At 41.3% G+C, this 24,502-nt stretch overlaps 1 protein-coding gene across 1 annotated transcript in view; it reads left to right on the top strand.

Annotated features, from left to right (window-relative positions):
• Window positions 1-24,502, top strand: part of UNC5D (unc-5 netrin receptor D) — an 81,435-nt gene that overhangs the window by 51,192 nt on the left and 5,741 nt on the right. Inside the window, exons 8-13 of the mRNA XM_009640542.1 lie at window positions 757-942; window positions 2,862-3,239; window positions 5,688-5,772; window positions 14,768-14,936; window positions 16,575-16,802; window positions 20,342-20,491. Coding sequence (XP_009638837.1) covers window positions 757-942; window positions 2,862-3,239; window positions 5,688-5,772; window positions 14,768-14,936; window positions 16,575-16,802; window positions 20,342-20,491 — 1,196 coding nt within the window. The remainder of the gene's footprint in view (window positions 1-756; window positions 943-2,861; window positions 3,240-5,687; window positions 5,773-14,767; window positions 14,937-16,574; window positions 16,803-20,341; window positions 20,492-24,502) is intronic.

Below are 24,502 nucleotides of genomic sequence, written 5' to 3'. Positions count from 1 at the left end.
GTTTGGTTTCCAGCCTGTTTTTAAAGACTTAAGATGCTTGCAGGAATCCAAGAAGGTATGTGGGGTCTCCTCAGCCCCTCTGAGCCGGGAGAGGACGGACTGTTCCTTCTTACACTAAGGCTCACGCAGGAAATAAAGAGGGGGAAAGGGGAAATCTTCACTAAGATTTTTCAGAGGATTCATCACCTCGTGGATTAGCTCCAGAATTCATACCTATGTGTCCCTGGGAGCCAGCAATAGATGAGACTCATGCTGGCGCCTGAAGCAGCCCTCGCGAGCTGCAGTTGTTCCTCGTCCTCCCTTTAAGGGTTGTATTACCATACCTTAATGATCTCCACTGGGCTGGAATGCGAAACGATGGCATACCTCAGCAAGGAGCCCAAGCTAGCAGTGTGTGCTGATGAGAGAGAAGGCTATTTAGTGGCGAGCGCTCTGCTTCTGACTGGTACAAGTCCAACTCTCCCATTTAAAAAAAAACAACTATAAAGACCATGATGCAATCCCTAAAGCAATGTAAGCGCACCTGTATGGAGTGATGCATCAGGAAATTTGCTCATGCTTCCAAATGCTTGCTTTTCAGAGTTCCTTTGCGTTCCACTATCCTGCTGAGATCTGCTCCACATTTGTGTCTCAGGCTTTACCGCCCTGGCCACGTGGCTCTGGCCTCCTGTAACCCCCTTTGCTCACAGCCAGCCAGCGCCGGGCAGAATGTTTCCGTGAGTGTTGCTGACTTGGTACCCGCTCTTTCTCCTTCAGATATTGAGACCGCCAGTGACATTGCCTTGTACTCCGGCCTGGGAGCAGCAGTCATTGCTGTAGCTGTGCTGGTGGTTGGCGTTACCCTTTACAGACGGAGTCAGAGTGAGTACGGCGTGGATGTGATTGATTCATCTGCACTGACAGGAGGCTTCCAGACATTTAATTTTAAAACAGTCAGGCAAGGTTAGTGTTGTGATTTCATTTTCTTCTCTCCAGAGCTCCTACTGCAAAGAGATACTAAGCTCAGTGGCTGGCGGTGGGAGGGCATTCTAGCTCACTGCTGAGCAGACGTGTTGAAAGCCAGGGAAGGGCAGCTGCAGTACAAGGGACAGGACCTGGTGGCCAGAACTGTCTCTTACTGTCTCTGCTATTGATCTCTCATGGCAACTTGGAAAAAATACGTAATTTTTCTTGACCACACTCTTAAGTGCTTTAGACTTACTGTCACTAGTTTCTGCACTGACATTTGGGACTTACCAAAGCCCAAACTAACCAAAGCAAACCCAGAAAGCATGTCTGTAGCTCCTCCCTATTCACTTACAGATCTTCTATTTGCTTTACTCCAATAAAAGTGATTGGGTTTTCACTGTCAATTTGAGAAACCCAACTTTAAGTATTTTGTAGCTGCTGTTAGCATGCAAACATCCACATTCTGAATTCTGTGGGAAATAAATGTGTGTAAGCATGTATTGATTAAAAAAAAAACCAAAAACAACTTCAGAAAGCCAGCAATACAATAAAATCTGGAAGAAATATTTACTTTTACTAAAAGCAGCACTCAGATGTATTCTGGAATATTACTTCCTTTGGACAGAAAGGTGGGGAAGAGTAGAAATGGTGATTACTTTAAAATTGTATGTTTCTTTAATTCTGTACTGACATTCTAACGTAGAGACCTGCCTTATTGTGGGTGGGTGGGTGTGTTGGTGGGGTGTGAAAGTATCCCCATGTCTCTCGTCTCTTTGGAAAAGTGAAATATGTTGCAGAGTTTGGGGATGGGGGGGGGGAGGTTGGTGGTGTTTTCACAGTTACTTAATTTTCCGGGAAACGTTCCTCACCGAGCACAAATTGCAAGAAATTGGAAAAAGGGCTTGGTAGACACGGATGTTTGAAGGATGTTTACTTATTCATTTAAAGATCCAAGCCCTTAATTAGTGTCATGTAATTCTCAATGACGCTCTCAAACAGCAACTTTTTCCTTTGTTCAGTTGCCATGGCAGTCTTGTTTTGAGTCTGGGGAATTGTTTGTTTGACTTCATGTTTCAAAAACATCAGTTCTGGACACTCTGAAAATACCTGAGTGGGCCAGTTTCTCCCGTGCCAGGATGCTATTAGTTCAGTTTCATTTACTTTGGATTCTCTGCCTGTGGGCTCTTTAAATAAGAGCATTTGTAAACTAAACAATTCAATGGAGAAAAAGACCGGTTCTGTTCAGTTTGCTGAGAACAGCGAGCACAGTGCTGACGTGCGGACAATGCATTAGAGTGATCCAAATTTTATTCTTTGGAGAAACGTATTTATAATGTTAGCAACCCAACCTGCAGTCCCTTAAAATGACCAAACTGCCAAGAATGTGGTACAGATAATTCCCAGAAAATCAGTTTCTTCGGAAAACTTTTATTTACTAAGACCCGACCAAACAACAAAAAAAACCAACCCCATGCCCCACAAGAATAAAGACCAAACCAGGTAAAGGATTCAGGCCTTAAGTCTATCCTTTCCTTCTTTTCCAGAGTGTTTTCTGAGCTAAAATGCTCCTAAATGAAGAACTGTAGTATTTTTCTCTGTATTATTCTTGTCCCACTTCCTTTTCAACCCCGTTTCCCTCAGGCGTACGCACAAACCTGAATCCAAAACAAGGAGGAAGTTCCTTCTTGGATCCACGCACTCTGGAGTTGCCCAAAGTGCAGACATAGCGATACCTGGTAGAGCTATTGCAGCATTTCGCCTGGTTTTTAACATTGCCTTACGTGATGCTGAGCGCTGAGAGTGTCAGGAAGAAAGAGCAAGTCAAAAAGGAAATGGTGGCGAGGTCAGAAAGAGATCTCAGCCTCAGGCTCTTAATGCAGTAACGAACTCCCTGATCTGCTTCCTTCTGCCAGGCAACTCCCTGCTGCTGAACTCCTCCATGCAGCCTGACTTGACGGTGAGCAGAACGTACAGCGGCCCCATCTGCCTGCAGGATCCCATGGACAAGGAGCTAATGACCGAGTCTTCACTGTTCAACCCCCTGTCGGACATCAAAGTCAAAGTGCAGAGTTCTTTCATGGTGTCCCTCGGGGTGACAGAGAGGGCTGAATATCATGGAAAGGCACATTCTGGAACTTTTCCTCATGGGAATAATAGAGCTTTCGGTACAATACAAGCTAGAAATAAGGCTACGTATATTCAGAACCTCTCTTCTATTTCAACAAGAAGCGAGCTGAAGACAACTGCCATTTTTGGACACCTGGGTGGCCGTTTAGTGGTTCCAAACACAGGTGGGTAGGTCCTTTCTCATTAAAAGCATATCAAATAATTTTAGATTAAACTGATTTTGCCTGATGTAGTGTTCTGTAACTAAATAAAGAAAGGAAAGAAAAGAAAAGGTAGAGGCTCCCTTAATGCAAATTTTGGGAAGTAGAGCATGTTGCCCACACAGATGCCTGATCAGACCAGAGCTTGGGATGAGTAGTAAAGAGGCATTAGGCCTGTTTGAACTGTTACAAATTACTGCTTCTCTTGATGTCTTCGGCATGAAAGTCCTATTAATCAAAGCTGTTGCTTACTTGGATCTTGGTCCAAAAGAAGGGCTCCCCAGGAAGGAGGTCGATTCTGGATCAGCATCTTATATAATGGGGTCATATTCGAAGCCGAATCTGCATCTGACTGTGTTAGCATTGTCAGGCTTCATTCCGTTACTGAGGGCTGCAGCGTAGAACAAACGGACGTCTCTGGAGAATAGCTTCCACTCAAAGAAAACGCCAGTGCGGCTTTCGTTAGCGTTTCCTCCTGCCTTTCTGGCTTTTTCTGTCTTTTAGCTTAATAGCTTGACAGATTTCTGTAGCGGGGCACTTCAGAGTCAACTGGCATTTCAAGATTGGGCTGTACGCTGAAACATCGCAGTAGAGATGCTCAATTTGCATTGTTGAAGAAGTAGGGTTTGTTTGTGGCTTCAGAGTTTTGTGAGACGTATTTTAGACTTAAGAAATTGTTTGTTAAATTAGCTGAAAACATACGGCACCAAATTAGAATCAAATAAAGGATGTTGAAGTCGTAGTCCTGCGGTATGTCGCACTACATCACTATGGTCGTACCGTGCTGAATAAAATCCCTTATGTTGGATACTTTCTTTTTTCAAAACGGCAAACGTAGCAGAAATAGCCAGATACCACCACTGCTAGCTAAGAGGATCACTTTCAAACTCTGGTGATCTTTATTCAGTTTAAATTCAACTTTGATTTCATGTGACGAGTGTGTCCAGGCTTAACTCTTAGTGTTTAGTTGAACTGAATGCTTTAGGGCTTTTATCCTTCCTGTTTCATAGAACGGGTCCTGTAAAGGTTACCATAAAAAAATGTGGTCTGTATTTAGAGAAGACTGGGAACAGTACATAATTCGGGGATACAATATTTAGTGTACAATCATGCACAATGCATGGAATGTGTTCATTTCTTCACAGATTGTTTTTATGTTCAGGAATTGATATTACAAAGGCAGAGGCACTAAGTCAGGCCATAAATGAAGAAGTCCCTCATACTATATATTTAGCTACTTTATATAACGATAGTCCCATCAATTAGATTACTTAAATACATATTTGGTCTGCTTGCCATTTATGGACTTCCTTGTTACTGCTTAGCTGAGGTTCTGCGTCGCCTGACATATGCAAGGTAAAATCTAGGCTTCCTGTTTATTATATTATTATAATGATAATATATTATTATTATTATTGATTATGCTAACAACAGTTTAATGTCACTGGTACCTGCTGGAAAGCATCCTTGTTACCTTCTAGTTTTTACTAGTGGAGTAAATAGAAAACCATATCACTGGGATTCCCTAGTTATTATGTATATGAACAAAAAGGTAGGGTGATTTCTGTGCAAATTCAGATTAATTTGGTTAGGTCGTCTCTCCACTATGAGATTCCTTGTGATCCTAGAATTATCAGGTTTGATTTGGAAGTCAGAAAGGGGCAAAGAGGTTTCAAGAAAAGTTTAAGCCATGATCATGCCTTGTAAAACATGGAGCTATGCAGGTGACAAGATGCGTACCCGTAAGAGGCATTTGGGCAAGTAAGAGTGATGGAGTTAACAACTGATTAAGATATTTCCTAACGGGCTTGCCCTAACCACTGTCAAAGGCTAACTTAAAAGTCACCAAAGGTGCACATGCTTTTGACTGTATTAATTAAAAAAAAAAAAAAAAGGAACAAATAGGGAACTCAAATGAGATTGTTCCATTGCTGCATCAGATAAAAGCCAGTCAGGGTCACAAGACCATCAAAATGACTGGGATTACAAACAGCTCTTGCTGGAAGCCTGAAGGAAGCAGCTGATGGTACCTTTTGTTTCCATAAATTATCCCTTTTGTGTAAGTGGTGGAGTAGCCAAGGAGTCTGCCTGTACTCAGGGATGAAGAGAAGCCTTCAGTCACACCTAGGCTGTGAATCCAGTGTCATTGGGTGACACAAACCAACGGGAAGTCAACTATTTAAAAGCTCTGTTAGAGCAAGAAGGTTTTAAGCATGAGTCGATACAGTTCCATGCTCTGTCAGTTAAATATTAATAACTATGTGGATCGTATTAATAATGTATTTTCCTTTCATCTGATAATGTTGTAGTCAGAGCCACTATTTCAGTCTTGTAAATCAGGGGCCAGTTCTGCATTGTTCTTTGCATCCAGTGCCTTTCCCGACGGTAAGTTCTGCCTTTGCTATTTTGTAGGAGTCAGTTTGTTGATACCACATGGAGCTATTCCTGAAGAGAGCTCGTGGGAAATCTATCTCGCCATCACTCAAAAGGAGTCCAGGTAAGAAGTACATGAAAAACACGCACGCGCATCCAGAATCTGTGGAACTGTCTCATTTAATGCATTTCTTGTCAACACTGTCTAAAGGAATGGAATGTGCAAGAGTCGCTCCATCTTCCCTGCTGCTGGTGTGACCACACTGTTGTGACACGCCCGGTATTGGGTATAAATGACAGCAAAAATGGTCTTTGTGCGATGCTTCTGTGAAACCACATGGAGTTATTGCAAATGCTGTTGAAGGATGGGATACCTCAAGGAGATTGATGTGTGAGAAGTGCTGAATTCTGAGTCAATGATTTTATAATTTTCGATTTGCAGACTTATGTCATGCCAGTCTACAACCAGCACAGGCGCTTTCGTTCGTTACTTGTTACAGAACCTTTAGGTCCGCAGAGTCTCATGCAGACAACAGGTTAAAATTCAGGTCATCAGATTGAATGACCCTATGGTGTGTAGGTCCTGAGTTGTTGTTACTTCATGGCAGATGCTTGGGAGCCTAGATGATGTGAACAAGTGAATGCTCAGGAGCATTCCTTTACTTGCTTTGTTTTATAAATCACCATTAAAATCTGTTCCCCAGCTGGATTTGCCAGCACCAGCTGATGAACAACTGAAATTAAACTGCACTTTGATCCTTAGGGCTATTTTCAACATTGCGTCTGGTGGGACAGGAAGGTGATGTCTGAAATACTGGTTGGTCTTTCACAGATAGACAAGTTAGTTCTCTGAGGTTCTAAAGGTTTCAGCTCTGTCTTGGTGATTTCAAAGAGAAGAAGGAAAAAAAGGAAAACAGAAGAACTATGGTTTTGGCAAATACAGGTCATTGGGGTTTTTTCTTGTTGATGCATCATGCATGTTGTCTGTCCTACAAAAGACACCTAGCTCCTTTCTAGATGCTTTTAAAACTTTAAAAATGTTCCATTAGATGCATGGCACTAAATTCTGTTGCCAGCTGCGTATCATCGATTTCACTGTAATCACTTCAGTTGCCTTCATTCTGCATTAGGAAGACACTGGAATTTGGCACAAAGCTTTAGAACGGATCTTCCCCTTTATTTTTATGAATAGACGTGGCCAGAGAAACAGATGGTTTGAGCAGATTTTGATAGCTGCTCCCATAAAAGGATGTCCTAGCGGCTTTAATTTTCACACAACACGGATTATAAAGAATTAAAAGTGCTCTGCACTCTCGTTGAGCCTGACAGGCCACACATCAGCAGAACCCAAGTTGGGTTCCGTTTGCTTGCGTGGTTCACTCACTTTCAGCCAGAAACCGCTCAAACCCTGTAAGAGAGCGAGACTGCAAGACCGGTGTGTAACTGAGCGTAACTCAGCAGGTGAAGAGAGCTTGTTTAGTCGAAGCGTAGCGTTCTCACTAGGCTAATACCTGGATTCAGGGGGAAGGTAAAGCTTATGAAATGCAAGCCACAGTGTCGAACTGTCAAGATTGGCAGAACATATTCTTAATTCTTAAAATCTTTAATTTTACAGTTGTTTTCACTTCCCTGAGACCATTTTTTTGTTTGTGATGGTTTTTTTTCATGAGGTAAGTTTGCATTATTTAGTTTCTAAGATAAGTGTATTCTAAAGTGAAAACTTCAGAGAACTATTACATTTGTTTCTTGGCAAGTTCCCTCTGAATTCAAGGGACTTGAGAGATACCAGGGTTTGCCCTACTCTCTTAAGAACTGAGGTGTAAAGCTCTAGGAGAGTTTGGGGTAAAAAGTGCAACCATTCATTAAGTAAAGAATGTGTCTAGTTGCCAGACTGAGACCTGGAGTAGCCCACAGTGCCAGTACTGGGTCAGGATGTCTCAAGCTGCACATGAAGAACTAAAATGCATTTGAAGTTAATAAGTCTTAAGCACCTTGTCTGAAATGACAGTAGTAGAAGAACAGGAGAGAAAAACAGGGATTTGATCTCAAGTTACTGTCTAGACACTAAGCAATACTAAGATACCCCTGAAATTACTACACCTCTTAGTGTTCCTAATGACCAGTCCTGCTGACTACTGTCAGCATCTTCATATATGTTGTTCAGCTATAGTCGTGTCCCCGCCCCCCCCGGATTAAGGAACCTTGACGTTACCCTTAAAAGATTAAGTGCCAGCAAATACAGAGCATTTAAAAATCTTGTGCTCAGCCTTTGGCGTGTGCTGCCAGGCTCTGGTACGTATGCTTTAAGGCTTTGTTCTCGTTACCCCTAAGTATACTTCACCTTCTTCACTCACTGTTTACAATGGGTTTTCTTTATTTTGTGACTCTCTCAAATCTAAGTAGAGTCAGTCCAGTGCCTGGTTGAGACCTCTCCGGAACACACGGGCAGCACGATCAGCAATTTACATCCCCTTCTCTGTGCTAGGTACAGCTCTACTGCCGCAGGTAGGCCTCTACAACGAAATAAAGCTTCTCACCTCCTGCTGTCACTGAAGGTATATAATGATGTTTGTAAAGAAAAAAATCATTTAAGCCAGAGTCTTTCCCCATTTAAGCCTAGAGGAACATCTAGATACCAGACTCAACTTCTGAAGTGGTGAGGTATTCAGTGTCCTTGAACTGGCACGTGCTATTCTTCCACATTTCTGAACAACCTCATTTCAGCAGTGGACAAAGCAATCTCTCTACCGCCCTGCTCTGGAGGATAAATGACTGCTAAATATTTTGGGATTGTCAGGTGAGAAGTGACAGGAACAATCAAATTTTATGCAATTGGAAGGAGATACTGAAAAGCTCTCTCCAGTCCCCCTTTTTGAGTTGTTGCCAGAAGTCGGCTGCTGTGTCTTGTCTGCATTTCTGCAAGTACAAGACCATGTCTTTGTCCAGTGAAAAGTGTCCATGATGCTCCAGACTCACTGAGGACGTGGTACGCGCAGATTCTGTAACAGGGCTCGTTAATTCTGTAATGCAACTTTGTTCCACTGAGGCTTTTCAGTTATATTTTCCAATTTTTTTTTTCCTTGCTCTGTATCTGAACTTCTCTTGAATTAATTTCTGGTTTTTTTGATGTTGAGTCTTTCAGCTGCTCCTATTTCTGCACGAGGCTGGCAAATTGTATGTCCGTAAGTGCCCTGACAGAATTTATTGGTCCTACCTACACGTCCAGTCTTCAGGTTGCAGTGGGGCACTCCAAGCAGTTAAAGAACTTTCTTAGCTTCCTCCAACTGCCCTTTCATAATTTACATTCCAAACAGAGCTAAGTGTGAATAATCTGTGTATTGTAATTGATTCATTTAAGGATAATTTCAGCAGACACTGGTCCCCACTGATTAAGCCTCATTTGGAGTGCTTGCGAGAGGGACAGTTTTTAGCAGTAGTGATGAAGGGCAGGTTGGTATAGCTGGGCACAGGAGAGTTGGCTGTAGTGCTTTACAGCACTCCTCTTTTCTCTCGCACCTTAAATATACATTCAGCTAAAAGCACTGAAAAATCGGTGGGTGTAGCTGGGGAGATGTGGAAAGAAGAAAATAACTGCATATACAGTAGATATTTACTTACAATAACTTACAGCCAGATGATGGCTGGAATTTTCCTTTAGGAACAGAAAGATACAGAGCTGCCTAGAAATTTTAAAGCCTAGAACTATCTTTCAAAACTTAAAGTGAAATCTATTTTTATTTTTTTTCTCCTCTGATATCTGAACTCCTTTGTGAAAACTTTCATATTCCATTCCCATCTGCTGCCATAGGTTTTTGATCATTCTCACTGAAAGATTAAGATATGTAAAAGGAAGGAAGAAAAAAAAAAAAAAGCCCCAGCTGTTTTATCTGCAAGGGTTCTGCAAAAATGAATTAAAATAGGTTAATTAAAAACAAGCAGCAAATTTTGCCTACTGTTTTCCTTTTTTGTGGGCAGAAGCAGAGGCAGCAAACCAAACTGAAGATTATCACAGGGAGATTTTTCCTTCCTTCTTCTTTAAAGTGAAACTCTATAGTGAGACAAAAGCAAACACTCTTCCCCCCCATCAAAATACTGTATTTCTCTCCATGTAGTTGAGGCGCGGTTATGTTCTTTCGCCCATCTGCCCGGGGTGGAATACACCAGACTGTTGTTGCAGCTGCAGAGTGCGCTGGCGTGCAGGGAGCCTTCTCTTCTGTTGCCCCTGGGCTTCCTGAGGGCCAGCAGTTCAGGTTTGTGCGTGCGCGTGGGAGATGACGGCAGGGCTAAGCCACCCTGCAGCGCGGCTGCCCAAGCATGCGCTCTGTCATGCAGCTCTCCCTGAAATGTAGATGAGCGTTCATCTGGACAGGCACAGTGCCTGGATGGGGGGGGAGAGTAAAATAGTGGATTAGAGAAATAAATGTAGCTAGTGAGGTAGGTTGGTATGAGAGGTACATTCAAAGACACAGAGGGGCAGAGATGGTACGGAATCGGACAGAGCTATGCTGAAATCACAGTCACTTTGTAGTGGGGGAAAAAAAAATCCCTGCCTGCACTACAGATACTGTGATGAGATTATCAGCTGGTTTTGCTGTAAATTGATACAATCCCCTATGGAATTAAAAACTCATTTTATCCTAAGTAGAAATCAAATTCAGGTTTGAAAATTCTTTAGTGTCTCTTATCACTGAAGCAATCAGTGATGGAACTGGTGGTCCCTCCAAACAGACACCAAACCAAAAATTCTTAGGGACACATAGACGGGCTTCACTGCATAGATCCTCTAGGAAGCTTCTTGCAGCTAAAGAACCGCTGAAGGACTGCTTACAGAGCAAAATAGCTAAGCTCAACCTTCAAACTCCATCCGCATGCTTTGATGCTGGCAGGAAGTGCAGGTTATTGATGGTTTGGAGCAAAACAACAAAGTTATTGATTCTGGGCCAAGCGAGAGTTAGAGTGAAACGTCTCTTGCCTCCTTGCATAATTCTGACATTGTACTTAAGCCAGAAGGACTCAGCAGAGCTGTGCTGGAGCAGAGGTCGCTACCTGCTGGTTTATTCCTTGTACCTTATGAAAATACTGTCAAATAATTCCAACCATACAGTCCAAATAAGAGTGGGAAGATTAGAGAGTGGAGAAATAGGAGAGAAAACTGAGAAGACCAGGTCTCACGTTTACTCCCCACTTTTCTTTGTCCTTTTGATTTGTAGTAGTTCAGCAGAAATGTGAAAGTTCAGTGGTAAATGAACACATTTGGATGCACTATATGAAAAATGGAATGTATTTCTGATGCACGCTTAACTTCAAGTGTCCAGGCCCTCTACATAGTACTCACACACTGGAGTTTGCACACACAGAATGAAACCAAGACAGACTTGCCCAGACTTAAATGTATTTTGTAATTATCCAATTTGAGAAATCAAAGCTTCATAAATGTATGCCTTTACACACAATGTGGTATATGAACATGACACATAATGTACCTTTATTTTCCAAAGGCAAAATTTTCTCATCTCACAAAAGTAACCCACAGCACATTTCAGAAGAACACATTTCGGCTGTAAACTGCAGGCTAATGGCTGTATAGTTTAAATATTGTACTGTACCTTTTTTAAATTGATTTTTTTTTTTAAACCATGAATCTATTTTGCTGTTTTTCCATCATGTTCATTTGTATGAGTGCCAGTGCAAAGGGGAGGGAACAAACAGTATTTCAGTGTCTGCAGCAGTCTGAAAGCAAATATTTTTGCCATCCAAGGAGCGAACTGTAGTGAGGAGTCCAGACTCGAGGCTGGATGTGTGCATCACCAGGCAGCCCTCACCTCCCAGGTGTCACGGCTCATTGAGGAGCCTGTTACGCCCTTGGGCTCGCTGTTGCAGATGCTTATTTCTCAGTATTCTGGCTTCAGGTACGAGTGTCCCTCTAGCAGCTATTTCTAAACTGAAAATGGAACTACAAATGCAAGAAGCCTCTTTACTAGTACTTTGTAGAGGGCAGAATATTGTGGGGTGAAATTCCTGATGTTTCTTTCTGGTGTAGTGTTTTTAAGGAAGAATTTTTAATCTTTGCTCAGCAATAGTGACTATTTGTCTGTCTTTTACTGGAAAACTCGTAGACCTTTGGTTTTAATGGATTTGATGGGGCAGATCTGGTTACTGGTTTGTTTTACCGTGCAACAGTGGGAATATGAAATACTCTCACTTGGGAATGTTCCCCTTTCCCACCTTACCTAATAAAGGGCTCAGAACTGCCCCAGAGTCTTAATACCACGTCAGTTTATTACACAGAAAGACTCTTGCTACTTGCAACAAGTGTGAGAGTTCATCTAATTAACTGATTTCAGTTCATTTGGCATTAAATAATTCCCAGAACTCCCATATGTTTGTCCAATATGTTCTACAAAGGGAATGATTCTCTAAAAGCAATTAAATCTCTCCTTTCAGCCCAGCTTGTCGTTGGTCAGTCACACACATCCCTGCTATTAGTCCCACCATGGTGTGTGCAGCCAGCAATTATACAGAGTGGCCCTGGAAAGCTGCCAGGTGACTCTGGCTTTTTCTTTTTCTTTTTTTTTTAAATTTATTTATTTTAAATGAGGTGGGTGGGAGGGCATTGGGTAGACCACAGTCACAGCCTCCCAGTTGTCTTTCACATCAGCTTTGCAAGGCTGCTACCAGGACTCTCCTGCCACTACTGATGTTACTTCTTTTTGGCTCCTGTAGAGTTCTGGTTTGTTTCATTCTTGATGCTTGAAAAATCTGAGCTGTTTCTGATGGGAATCAGAGGTAACTATAGCAAAATTCCACCATCACCATCTTCACACCCTCCCCGTATTTCGTGCATTTGTCAGCAGCAGACACTTGGCAAAGGACGTGTGTGTTGGGAGAGAGATAGGATAGAAATGCACCAACCAAGTTCAATAACTAAGGTTTGACTCGCTCACTGGAAGTTTGCTTTCGTGGCCCCCTTCCTGCAGCTGCATCCAAACAGATAAGGCAGTAGAATGCGCCAGCCTTTGCCAAGGTAGGAGGAATCATATGAACTGAATAACTTACTGAAAAATAAATATGTATGAAAGTTGGCTTGAGGGTTTCTAATAATTCAGAGACATTTTTTCTTTGTATTTGTAAGTACCTGGATGATTTCTTAAATTAGCTGGAAAGAGAGGTGTTTGCGGTAACGGCTGGAAGGTTTTATTTTTAAGGAAATCAAATAACCATTTGTAAAGAGTAGCAGCGGTTGGTGTTAAGTGATGGTATTTTGTGCAAAACCAGTGCTTTCCTAGCAGGGAAGGAGTTGTGAAAATTTGTTTGTTATTCATAAGCAGAAGCAAGTAGATTTGTTTGCTTGAACTGTTTGCTTAGAATACTGATTCTGCTATCAGCCACAGTCTCGTGTCTCTAAGCGTGGCAAGACCCCTGCCATGGCGGAGATGCTTTGCTGCAGCCAGGCCTGCGAGCGCTGGCTGCTTTGTGTTCTCTGCTCTCCCGCTCCCGCTGCTCCGGAGGGACACGGCAGCCACAGCAGAGGCTGTGCTTCTGCTTGGGGATTTTACAGCCTAAGAATCCTACAGACACTTAGAAGCACTGAGGCTTAGGTAGCATTTATTATTATGACACTTGAAAAAGAAAAAGCAGAATTGGCCTTCTTTGTTAGCATGCTGTGTCTTTTTTTTTTTTTTTTTCCACTCCAGTCTTCATCTTACAGATACTTGTACACGTAGTCTTTGGTAAGGGATGGCACTGAAATTGTTGGAACTTCTCAAGTCTTTAGCAAGAATGGTATTTGTGGCTGCATTTTCCGATTGCAGTTACACCGAGAATGCTACCCAAGGTGATGTTAGATGGATGTGCAAAGTCAGTCTGCAGGATTGGAATCGGATTGATTTAAGTGCAGGGCTACACCTAAGTGTGCCTACATGAGAGCTACGTTCGTTAAATGTATTATCCAGGTTGGCTTGGGTAACTGAGACTTTAACAGTACCGCCACGAAGCGCTGGGCTCAGCACAGGCACTACAGGATGGTTTGGTTGTTGCCGTGCTGCTACCGCAAAGCTCTAAGGGCAATATTGTTGTTAGCCCGTGACGTGGCAGTGGAAGTATATCCTAACTTTTATGCAGGGATTTTCCCCTTATTTATATCTTAGTTGTATTATTATAGCATCTTATTTATATCTTGGTTGAGGTTCTTCCTCTTACTTTTATCTTGGAAACACCATTTGCTCTAACTTTAAGAGTGAACTACATGTCCAGTGATTTAGAAGCCAAAAATTGGGAACATAGAGCCCAAATGAAGGCTCACGGTGTAACCCCCCGCAGCAGGACTGGCTCTACACAGGTGTTTAAGAGGTAAGGAAAGCACATTTATGCGGGACAGGGTTAAATTTAGGTTTGAATGAAAGAAGAGAAGATTCTTGTCAGATACTTCATCTTTAGAACTCAGCAAGCAGATAATCTAACCAAACATAGGGGGTTCCATTCAGATTAGATGAATCCCTAGGCTTCAGCTCTGCTGATGGGATCTCTGTTGACTGTACCGGAGCCCACATGCACACACCAACTTTGCAAAGTTCTGAATTTAAGCAGAGAAGTTCCGTCCCTGATGTCTGCTGTAAGTTACCTAGCTTGTTCATCCTGCAGAATATAAATGTGTTTTCAAACCAGGGAGATCACACTCAGTCTGGAAAAATTTATGAGACTGTGTTTTTAAACCATAATTTGTTTTATCTTCACTACTGTGAAAATATTGTTGATGACAGTCTTTGAAGGCAGAGTTAGATGGTAATACTACCAGCTGGTGCATAAAGCAAGGCTTACTTGCAGAGTCATTTCAGTGTTGTATTTGGTTTAAGCAAATTGAAATGTATTTTAAAGACCAGAATCCTCAACTGACCAGCCAGCCATTTGAGTAATGTGGCCTAATAGTTCTGTTTCATCTCCAGCTACTGCTTCTACATGAAAATTAGCACTATAATTGGCTTGCTTATCCTTTTCTGTAGCAGATGAGTGAGGTACTTAGATTTTAACTAAAATATTTTTTAAATTTGCAGTCAAAGTAAATTTTGCTCCTTATTAAAAAGAGCCTGACAGATGTTATTGTCTTTTCTGCCCCAACAAAGCCTACAGCCAGAAGGCACGGATGTTCTTCTAGGACCAGAAGTAACTTGTGGGCCCTCGGATTTGTCTGTCAGCACTCCATTTGCCTTGACGATACCACACTGCGCAGAAGTAAATTCAGAGCACTGGAATATTCACTTGAAAAAAAGGACACAGCAAGGAAAATGGGAGGTAAGTTTAGACTTAACGCTCCCACTCAAAAGGCTGCACTAACACTAGGAACATGATCACTCTTATTCATGCAGGCGCAGGTCAAAGATGATGGAGGTGATAGAAACAGTCATCTTAAAGAAATAAATTTAAAAAAAAAAGATTTTGCATTTTGTTGAGAAGCAGCTAGGCTATTTTCAACTATTTTACCAAAATGTGCAAAAAAGGGTCAACGTTATGATCTATCCCCCCGTGACTGGAGACAGTATTCATTTTCTCAGATCACTCAATAATGGAGCCAGTAGCCATTTATTTTTAAACCCATTGTTTTAGATCGTAGCTACCAAAGAGACTCATGGCAGAACAGATCACTGTATCCATGCATGAATTTATCATGACAAAGAAAGTTATGGAACTGGTTAAAAATATGCAATTCAAGTTTAATTTTTCTTTAACCTAGAAAGATCCTCCCGATTTAAAAATCTTGTCTCTTTGTACCTGTCATTTTAACGGACATTTGGTGATCACCCTGTGCTCATAACCTTTGAAGGACTAGAGTACATTAAATGAAATATTTTGCTCTTTTAGTTGAAAGTGTATTTTCTAATCCCGATTTACCGGGGAAATTAAGCTTTGTGCATTTGTGGCATCATTTGTGTCTGGCCACCTGCATCTTTAAGCCCACTGGCCATCTTCAACTGAAACTGCTTGGTAGGAGCAGTCTCAAACATTAAACTTTCTGCATCATCTGGGGAGACAGCCTACTAATAATACTGCTGAAGGGATGGCTAAAGCATGAACCAAACTCTTGTTCGACATTACAGAAATCCACACGGGATGTGAATTTCCCAACTATACAATGTTCACTGTACCTGTTACTAGAACCGCAGAGCCCGGTAACTAGACACAAATCCATAGTCAGTCAGATTTTATTGCACTGCCGGTGCTGGAACTGTTTGGTTCATTGCATTATGAGAGGAACAAAACAGTAATTAAAACATTCCTGGATACCGTAATTCACTCTCCTTTCCCTCCTCTAAACCACTGTGGTGTTCGTTGCTCTCGTTTAAACCATATCAAGTTCAACTCGGTTTTGGGTGCACTCAGTCAGCTGCAGCAGTGTTGGTTACAAACAGCCGGGAATTAATGAGCGTAACACCAGGCTGCAGGCTGCTCAAACACCTCACCAATGATGCTGTAATGCAGAACTAAGCATGAAAGGCGAAAGAGTGGGATAGGTAGTTTTTTGATGAAGGTAAACATAACTGTAATGGATGTTCTGAAAGGAAGTCAAATACCAACTATTGTTCAAGGTTTGCTTATTGACTCTAATCTTCAAGGTAATTTCTTAACTTGACATTGGGGAAAAAAATTGGCTAGGAAGTCAAGAGCACTTGAAAAAAGATGTTAAAATTGCTTACACATCATCATCATTATTATTATATGCTGTACACATTGAATTCTGCACAATATATTGCCATAAATCCCATTGCTGACTCAGGGCAAAATTGGAGTATTTACTCGTATAGGTAGTCTGCCTTCTCCCCTGAGGTCAACGTGAATAAAGAGTGTGCAGACTGGAGCTCAGAAATACTTTACATTCCAGTTGAATAGACAAATAATGTCATGACTCCTATTGTCCTGAATTTCATTTTGCAGGAAGTGATGTCTGTGGAAGAGGAAACTACTTCTTGCTACTGCCTGTTGGATCCTTATGCCTGTCACATTCTCTTAAACAGCTTTGGAACTTATGCTCTTATTGGAGAACCGATCTCTGACTGTGCCGTTCGACAGCTGAAAGTAGCGGTTTTTGGCTGCCTGTCTTGCAATTCTCTGGATTACAATCTGAGAGTATATTGTATGGATAACACACCTTGTGCATTTCAGGTAAATGGTTTCACTTCATTTGTTTGGTTTTAGTTATTTTTCCATAGAATACTAACATACCTTTAGTCCTGGGGATAGTCCCGGGGCAACAGCAATAGTCCGGAACTCAAACAAACAAGAACACTATTTTTTTATGCCACTGCTGCATGACTTAGAGTAAGTAAGTCAGTCCCTTAATTTCTCTGCACTGCTCTTTCACTTGTGGATTTACACTGCAAGAGCTTTAGGACAGCCAAACCATCTTTTCATTTTTTGCCAGGCAGATGCAGCCCGCTCTGCCCACGTTCTAGACTAACCAAAAATCACGTAGCCATGGGTAACACAGCACAAAGCTGCAGCTGATAAGCAAAGAGCGTCAGGTCGGGCTCAGTGCCTTGGCTACCACACGGGCACAGGCAGAGCTTGCTTGTGTCTGGAGCTGAGTGCTACTCCACTGCAAGCAGAAAATCCAAGTCATTATCATTTGATGTATAGTATTTACCACGCTCGTTACCCTTACACTGTCATTAGTCAGTTCAGGATTTCCTCTCCTTTTTACAATTTGAGCAAGAAGAAAGAGGTTGCCTCACCATCTTCTTATGCAAAAAATTAGATGATAATCGTGCATTTCCCCTTAAAAAAAAAAAACAAAACCAAAACCGCAAACCAATCCCCAAGTGGCGATTAAAATTAGCATGATTTCTCTACATGGTATTCCAAGACAAAACAATGAAATTCACTGCCTTTGCAGCCTTAGTAAACTCAGAAGCTTTAACAAAATGGTTTTCATTTGGGAACTGAAATGAAGGCAGTTGTGACAGATGAATTTTTGCTTCCTTTTCCTATCCTACAGACTAGAAACACGAATCTTAATGAAGCACGCACTAATGTCTATGTGCTTCTAATAAAAGCAAAGCCCCTGAAAGGATTGTTAAAGACATACAACAGCGCTGTAATTATACCCTTTGTAACACTTACACAATTCATGGGTTACCAGTATTTTCCTGGATGAGTCTGCCTGAAATTCAGGGGCCCAAATTCCTTCTTAGGCATTTGTGAACACATACAGGTGGCTTTGAGTCATACATTCAGTGCATATAAACCTGTATTGTCTGATGCCTTTAGCAACTCTGCATCGGTTTGCCCTGCCTGTATGCATTCAGTATTGTGCAGCAGGTTTATAAAAAATGCACAAAAATCATCAGAACTTTTAAATATAGAGAAAAAAACTCCCATGGAATTGTGCAACACAACTCTGAAAGAGGCCCACAGGAAAGAAATGAGATTAATCTTATTCAGAGCAACCATTTATTTTTTCCACACTGCTTCATACAGCATGGTGCAGTCTCTTTCAGCAATTCATTCATGCTGAATTTTACCCTTAGTATATTAAAGTAAAAAGAACCCACAAAAGCCCTCACGCATCACAGCCTCATTTGGCTGTACCATCTTGTTTCTCAAATTATTGTGACATTCAGCAAAATGATGAAGGAGACTGGCTTATTTTTTTCTTAATGCACATTAAAATAAGTAAGATTTCAAAGCTACTTGTTGTTTTTCTATAGAAAATTGTTAGAAGAATAATTACTAGTTTTCCACATTCACAGAAATTGGAACAAGGTGTTTGTACATAATGAGAGAACTGTATATTTATGAAATTATATTCCCTTAAAAGCACACTGCATCAACTTCATGCTGGTGTAAGTACTAAGTAGTGAACATGGAAAATACACATTTTTTTGGATAAAGTATCAGAGCTGGGTTCACCAGGTTTTGTCTGACACTGTTAAATCCTTCACAGGGCAGTCCTAGATGAGATACAAAGTTCTTTGATTTACCACTTCGTCCCTGTGTGAAAACTTACCTTCATTTTCTAACAAACAGATACTTTGCCCTTTATGCAATTCCTAGTGTGTTGGAAAACTCTTGGCTCTCAAAAGATTAAAGAACCAAGTCCTTTGTATTTTGCTGTAGTCCTGCTGATGCTTGTGGAATTAAGGACGATACGCATTATTAAAGGCAGAGCAGTATTTATACAACTATGGTACATTTTTTAAAAAATCCAACACATTGAGGGAATTTTGAAAATTGTTATGAAATAAGCTACTCCCTTTGCAGTTGAAAATCAAAACCTGAAGTCTCCCTTCTTGCTCCTTCTTTCACAGAAACCCAGCCATCAGGAGTTAAAACAAACTGAATGCCTGTAAATTGGTTTACAATAGAAATCCATTATTATAGTTTCAGAAAGCTCTAGCAGTCATTATATTTTCAGAAGGTCACAATGATCCCAGTAGCTCTTCTAACAATAACTTTGCTTCTGACAAGCACTAAACCTCTTCGATGTACACAGATTTTCTGTAATTTATGTGGATAAAAAAAAGGTTCTTTTGAAAGACTGCTTGCTAGCTGATTTTTAAAGACTTCTGCAAGCTTTCCTTCCTCATAGTATTTTTACTGTAGCAGTACAGGAATAAACATTGTGTAAGTACAGGCGGGGGTGAAGTTTTTACTATTATGTTTTAAATTCACAGAAAGATATGGAAATGTAGGTTGGAACAGACCTCTAGAGAGCTATAGTGCAAATTCCTGCTCAAAGTCAGCCATTTCAAGATTGCTCAGGGTCTTGTCCCGTAATTCTGAAAATACCCAGGAGAGGAGAAACGCAACTGAGGTCTGACGTGTACACTTGGTGTTTCTTTCTGTGCTCTTTTAAAGTCCTGAGAGTGCTTTCTCACCAGAACTGCTGTCGACTTAACCTGTAATCAAGTGCACTGGTCACCCAGCGTGCCTTACGTTGTCATTCCTCCTTTTAGTCCATTAAGCAAATACCTCACTGAGCTTTGTATGTCAAGCGTTTAAGGAATACCAGACACAGCCTGTAGGAGATTTTATTCAAAAGCTCAATTAAAATACCAAGGATAGTTGTGTTAGTCCAGAACAGAAGAGGGACCAAGTTACAGCAATGTCGCAGTGCAACCAGTTCCCATTTTCCTCTCTGGAGGGAAATAGCTTTACCTGGAAATGGGCTGACGTAGTCTTGCTTCCCTCTTCATGCTGATGTTAGAGCGCACTCTGGGTAACGAGCTGCTGGTAAGCTTCTCCTTTGTAACAGCGATCCTGTGGGAAGCAAGAAAACAGTAACCATCAAACACGAGTAACTTTCAGTAAAAAAGGAAACTGGCTGGCTTTGACTTGAAACCCCAAGAAGTGAAGACGGCCACTACTGCGTTACAATACCCTTAAAGTTTCCTTCTCAAGTACCACGCGCCTGGTCTGAAGTTACACAGGTGTTGATGCTGAGGTAGCCAGCAAGGAAATTCAGCGTCACAAGTACCGTCATCGCGTACACGGAACAGAGCTGGCAACGCCGAACCGTCCTTTTAGCTCGGTGGTGAGATACAAATGCCACTGCCCATCCTCTGGCCTGGGGGAGAAATGCTCCTCTGTTGTGCCCTGGTAATGCTGTAGGTGAACAAGGCACCCTTCTTAAAGATGAATTTTGGTGGATTTGGTATTTGTTCCTAATACTGAAAAAATTCTCTCCTCTTCTGCCATTGCAGGAAGTGGTTTCGGATGAAAGACTCCAAGGAGGACAATTACTGGAGGAACCCAAACTTTTGCATTTCAAAGGGAACACCTTCAGTCTCCAGATATCTGTCCTTGATATCCCTCCTTTCCTTTGGCGGATTAAACCATTTACTGCATGCCAGGTACTTGTCAATTTTATTTGTTTACATTTCAATTCAGACAAATAAGAATTTTCACCGGTATAGGCCTAACCCAAATAGGACAATGGTCCCTTTTATCTTTGAAAGGTGTGGTTTTAATCTCTTGACTATGCAACAAAAATGCATTCCCATACGATTTTGACAAACGCAGATTTCATATAACAGAATGCTTTACATTTTTCATTTTACAAAACTGCAAGCTTGTACTTTTCTGTGTTTCGATTACCTCTAACAGAAGGCCTGTATTCTTGTTAAAAGTTGTCATTCATGAAGATGGTTTTCATATCTTTGTCATCCTGATTTCGATAGAAATGTGACTATATGGCTGAAAATGACATTTAAATGTAAGTATTTAAATGTCATGAGTTGAAATTACAGCACGTATATATTAATAATTAGAACTGAGGAAAAGTAAGTAATATTTTCTGTACTACATTAATTAAAGAGGCTGTTGAAGCCAGGAAAGTAAAGATCAAAACAAAAGAAGAATGTCTAAGTATACTGGTCACTGGAAATGATAAGCGAAGCCAGGAAAGTAAAGATCAAAACAAAAGAATGTCTAAGTATACTGGTCACTGGAAATTATAAACAATGTGCTGGCACACAGAGTGGGCTGGTCCTTTAAAATACAGATCTTAGTTAGACTATATAATATAATGTCCCTCTTCCCAGAAGCATACAGAGAGACAGTTATCTATCATTCAGTATTTTGGCAAAAAAGTTGTTTTAAATGTATTGCCATGTTCTCCAGAACATGAATGCAATGTGCTCTGAAACTTATGAACCCCGATCGATACCCAGATAACTTCTTATGTCATTAAGAGTAAGGATAATTTATGCTATAACTTAAGAACTGAAAGAAAACACATCACTTTCAGCTTCATATGAAGAACTGCTTGCTTTTAAGTGTTTTGTTTAATCTACTCACTTAATTGCAGTTTAAAATATAAACCGATCAGTATTGGGGTGCTCCACTACTATCAAAATGCCTATCAAAACTGGTACCTTCCTGAGCAGTGAAAAAAATCACGGGAATTTTCTTTTCATACAACAACTTGAGTTTTGCCTCGCACCATATTACAAACACAGCTCCATACTTCAATTCATTTACTGCCTCTTGATCCCCTGCCCCATCCCAGAGAGCAAATCTGCATGATAGACTAAAATTCAACCTCAAAGCACCATGTGCAGAGTGTCTCTTTTCTGAAAACTGCTTTCTAATATCCATTTGATAGATCTGAACTAAATACACAGTGTTACCTTACGTCGATCTCCTCTGACCGCTTTAGAAGGCAGAAAAAGCACTTTGCACAGGCCCACCGCGCAGGGTGTGTATTAGATAAATGTCCAGGGCACAAGAGACAAAAATCAGGGAAGTTTTAATTGAACTTGGCTTGCCATGGTGACTGCTTCAAAAACACCCCATTACTGTGGTGAAAAATTCCCTAGGCTTTTCTTGCAGCAAAGCCACTTCTTTAAATAGCTCCAGTAATAGACTATAAAACTGTTCAGAGATGAACACTTTCACTCCCCTGTATTGGACAGAGTAGAAATTACTGTTCGTAGTGTTTGCTAAGGCTATTGCAGAAAGGCATCGCAACTAGGTACCGAGGAACAGACCCTGAGAACCCAAATAACATTGGGATATGATAAATTAGAAAAATGGCCTGCAGAAAACAATACTGCTGTGCTGTCTGCAGACAACTTTGCTGATAACCAAAGAGGTGTTGCTGCTCTAGCCTCTGTGTTTCTTTGTAATTAAGAATTCGGGAGGATTATTTCTGCCTGATAAGTTCTGTAAAGTTGTTATTTCTTTGGGGCATTACCTCCTGTGCTGGTTGTGAGTCCCTGGTGCACACCAGCTTCTGAGAGTGACTCAGGGGCCTCAAAACATTTTCTATGCAGTTCAGCACTTTTCATAATGCTGTATACAACTTGTATGAATAAATATATTGCTTATGGTATATTAAACTCAGGTATTTTTGTTCTCTGTTGGCAAGTAATAGGTTAGAGTTTCCAGTCAAAACTGAACTGCAGGGCGCTGTTAAAACAAGACATGATAGCCGATGCAAATGTCTCTATATTAATCTCACGCGTTGCAAGGACCTCGCTTTACTGAATCTAATGCCAGTGGCACAGTCCAAAGTAGCTAATCAATGTACTGCAGCAAGAGAAAAACAAACAAACAAACAAGTCAGATGAGGGAGCCATAACCCACCAAAGAATGCGTGAGTGCAGCACTTGCTTTAGGGCAGGCGCAGAAGGGCGGACCTGCTGAAGATCCTGACCAGAGCAGGTACATTACCCGTTCTCTCAGCAGCCGCTCGGGGTTAAAAAGAAGCACATGCAAAACCTCTGCTGACAGGCTGTCTGGCACAGTGCTGATACTGCAGCCAAATAAATATTTACATTTTATAATTGAGTATAGTTTGGATGACTTGGATAGCTGAGAAGTATGTAATTGTTCCTAGCGCAAACTGCAGAACAACGTACCCTGGCTTTGGATTTCCTTCTCAGTGAAACGTTTTGTGAAATGTCCCAACTCTGTTGGCAGCTCTGATTTGGTTCTGGCCTCTTTCTATATAAAAGAATCTATTTCATCATGGGGAGTTTCTTTCAGTGTTTACTTGTTTTCTCTCCTACGTACCACACTTCAAAAACAAGCTGGCTGTTCTGGTTGTCAAGAGCAACTGAAAAGAGCCTACTCCATAATTGTCTCTTTGGTCCACCAAATGAAACCATTATCAGATAGTAGGGTGAGGAAAGATTTATGTTAATGATCTCTCAGATAAGTAAAGAGCCTGCTTTGAGGCTCAAACAGATAAATAAATCATCCTGTAAAACTATGCCATAAAAGCAGTTAATGGTAGTCAAGAATTTCTCTAGACTACGCTAAGTGCATTTGTTTGTCCTGGCCATCCTGCAGGAGCAGATGCTGAGTGCTTGGCTTCCTTCCCACCGTGTTCACAAGTAGCTAGGGGGAACCCTTAAAAACTGCTTGGGTGTTAGAGCAGGACGAGGCTGTGACAAGCACGTTAAGAAGCCAGCCAGGCACCTTTGGGGGTTAAAAGCAGCTGTCTTCCTACCATCTTGTGTCTCTTGGAGGATCCAGTGTCTGTCTCTAGCTATGAGATGATTTACATTCCCTCTGTCTGCTAGGAACTTAATTATAAAGGGAGAATAAAACTGCAAGCATTTCTGGAATACTTAAACACTCCTCGTTCCACCATGCTTTGCCCCCAGTATTATGTTTCATATAATTCTTTTCAGCTGAGTGATTCTTCCACTCTGAATGAAAGCAGAGATGATTACTCTGGAAAAATCTAATTACAGTTGCTCCACTTCTAATATTTTGCTAATGTTTTCTTTATCGCTCTTGGTATCTTGCTGCTGCTACCAACCCAGGATCTAAACGCAGAGCTTATCGTTATCACTTAGTGCATCGTTACAGAGAGCCTGAGACACTCTTTAAGCAGCAGTAAACTGCATGTCAGCTATGAGTACCACGATACTCTCCTTAGTTTAGTCTTGACTGTACTTTAAAGTACAGGGCGAGGCTGATCTTTGAAGCTGTACATTCTCAGATTACCAGTGAACAGGGAATTTCTTCAGGGACATAGAAAAGATCACAACCGATGGCTTATAGGAAGGCCAGAATGGAGAAACCTGTGGCTGCTGAGCTGTAAGCTCTTCGTGAGCTTCCTTATACAAACTCATCGTAAGAGTTAGGTGCATGGATTACTTGATTTAAACAGCTAATTATGACAAGTGACTAGTTGGTGGGTCACTCTATTAAATACTGAAGGAATTACAGCTGCCTATAGGCAGCACCTTTTATGTCCTTTTCTGTGTCATTTACTAACCCTTTATAAAGCTCTGAAAAATGCAAGCAGAATGCATGCCCAGATTAAATTCGCATCTAGGAATTGTCTTTTCTGTGAAGGACCAGCCTCACAGGCCATTCAAATCAATTCTAAAATGTAAAAATAGTGC

Source organism: Egretta garzetta, unplaced genomic scaffold (assembly GCF_000687185.1).
Source record: "Egretta garzetta isolate BGI_Z169 unplaced genomic scaffold, ASM68718v1 scaffold296, whole genome shotgun sequence".
Lineage (NCBI taxonomy): Eukaryota > Metazoa > Chordata > Aves > Pelecaniformes > Ardeidae > Egretta > Egretta garzetta.
This window is presented reverse-complemented; position numbering and strand designations above follow the sequence as displayed.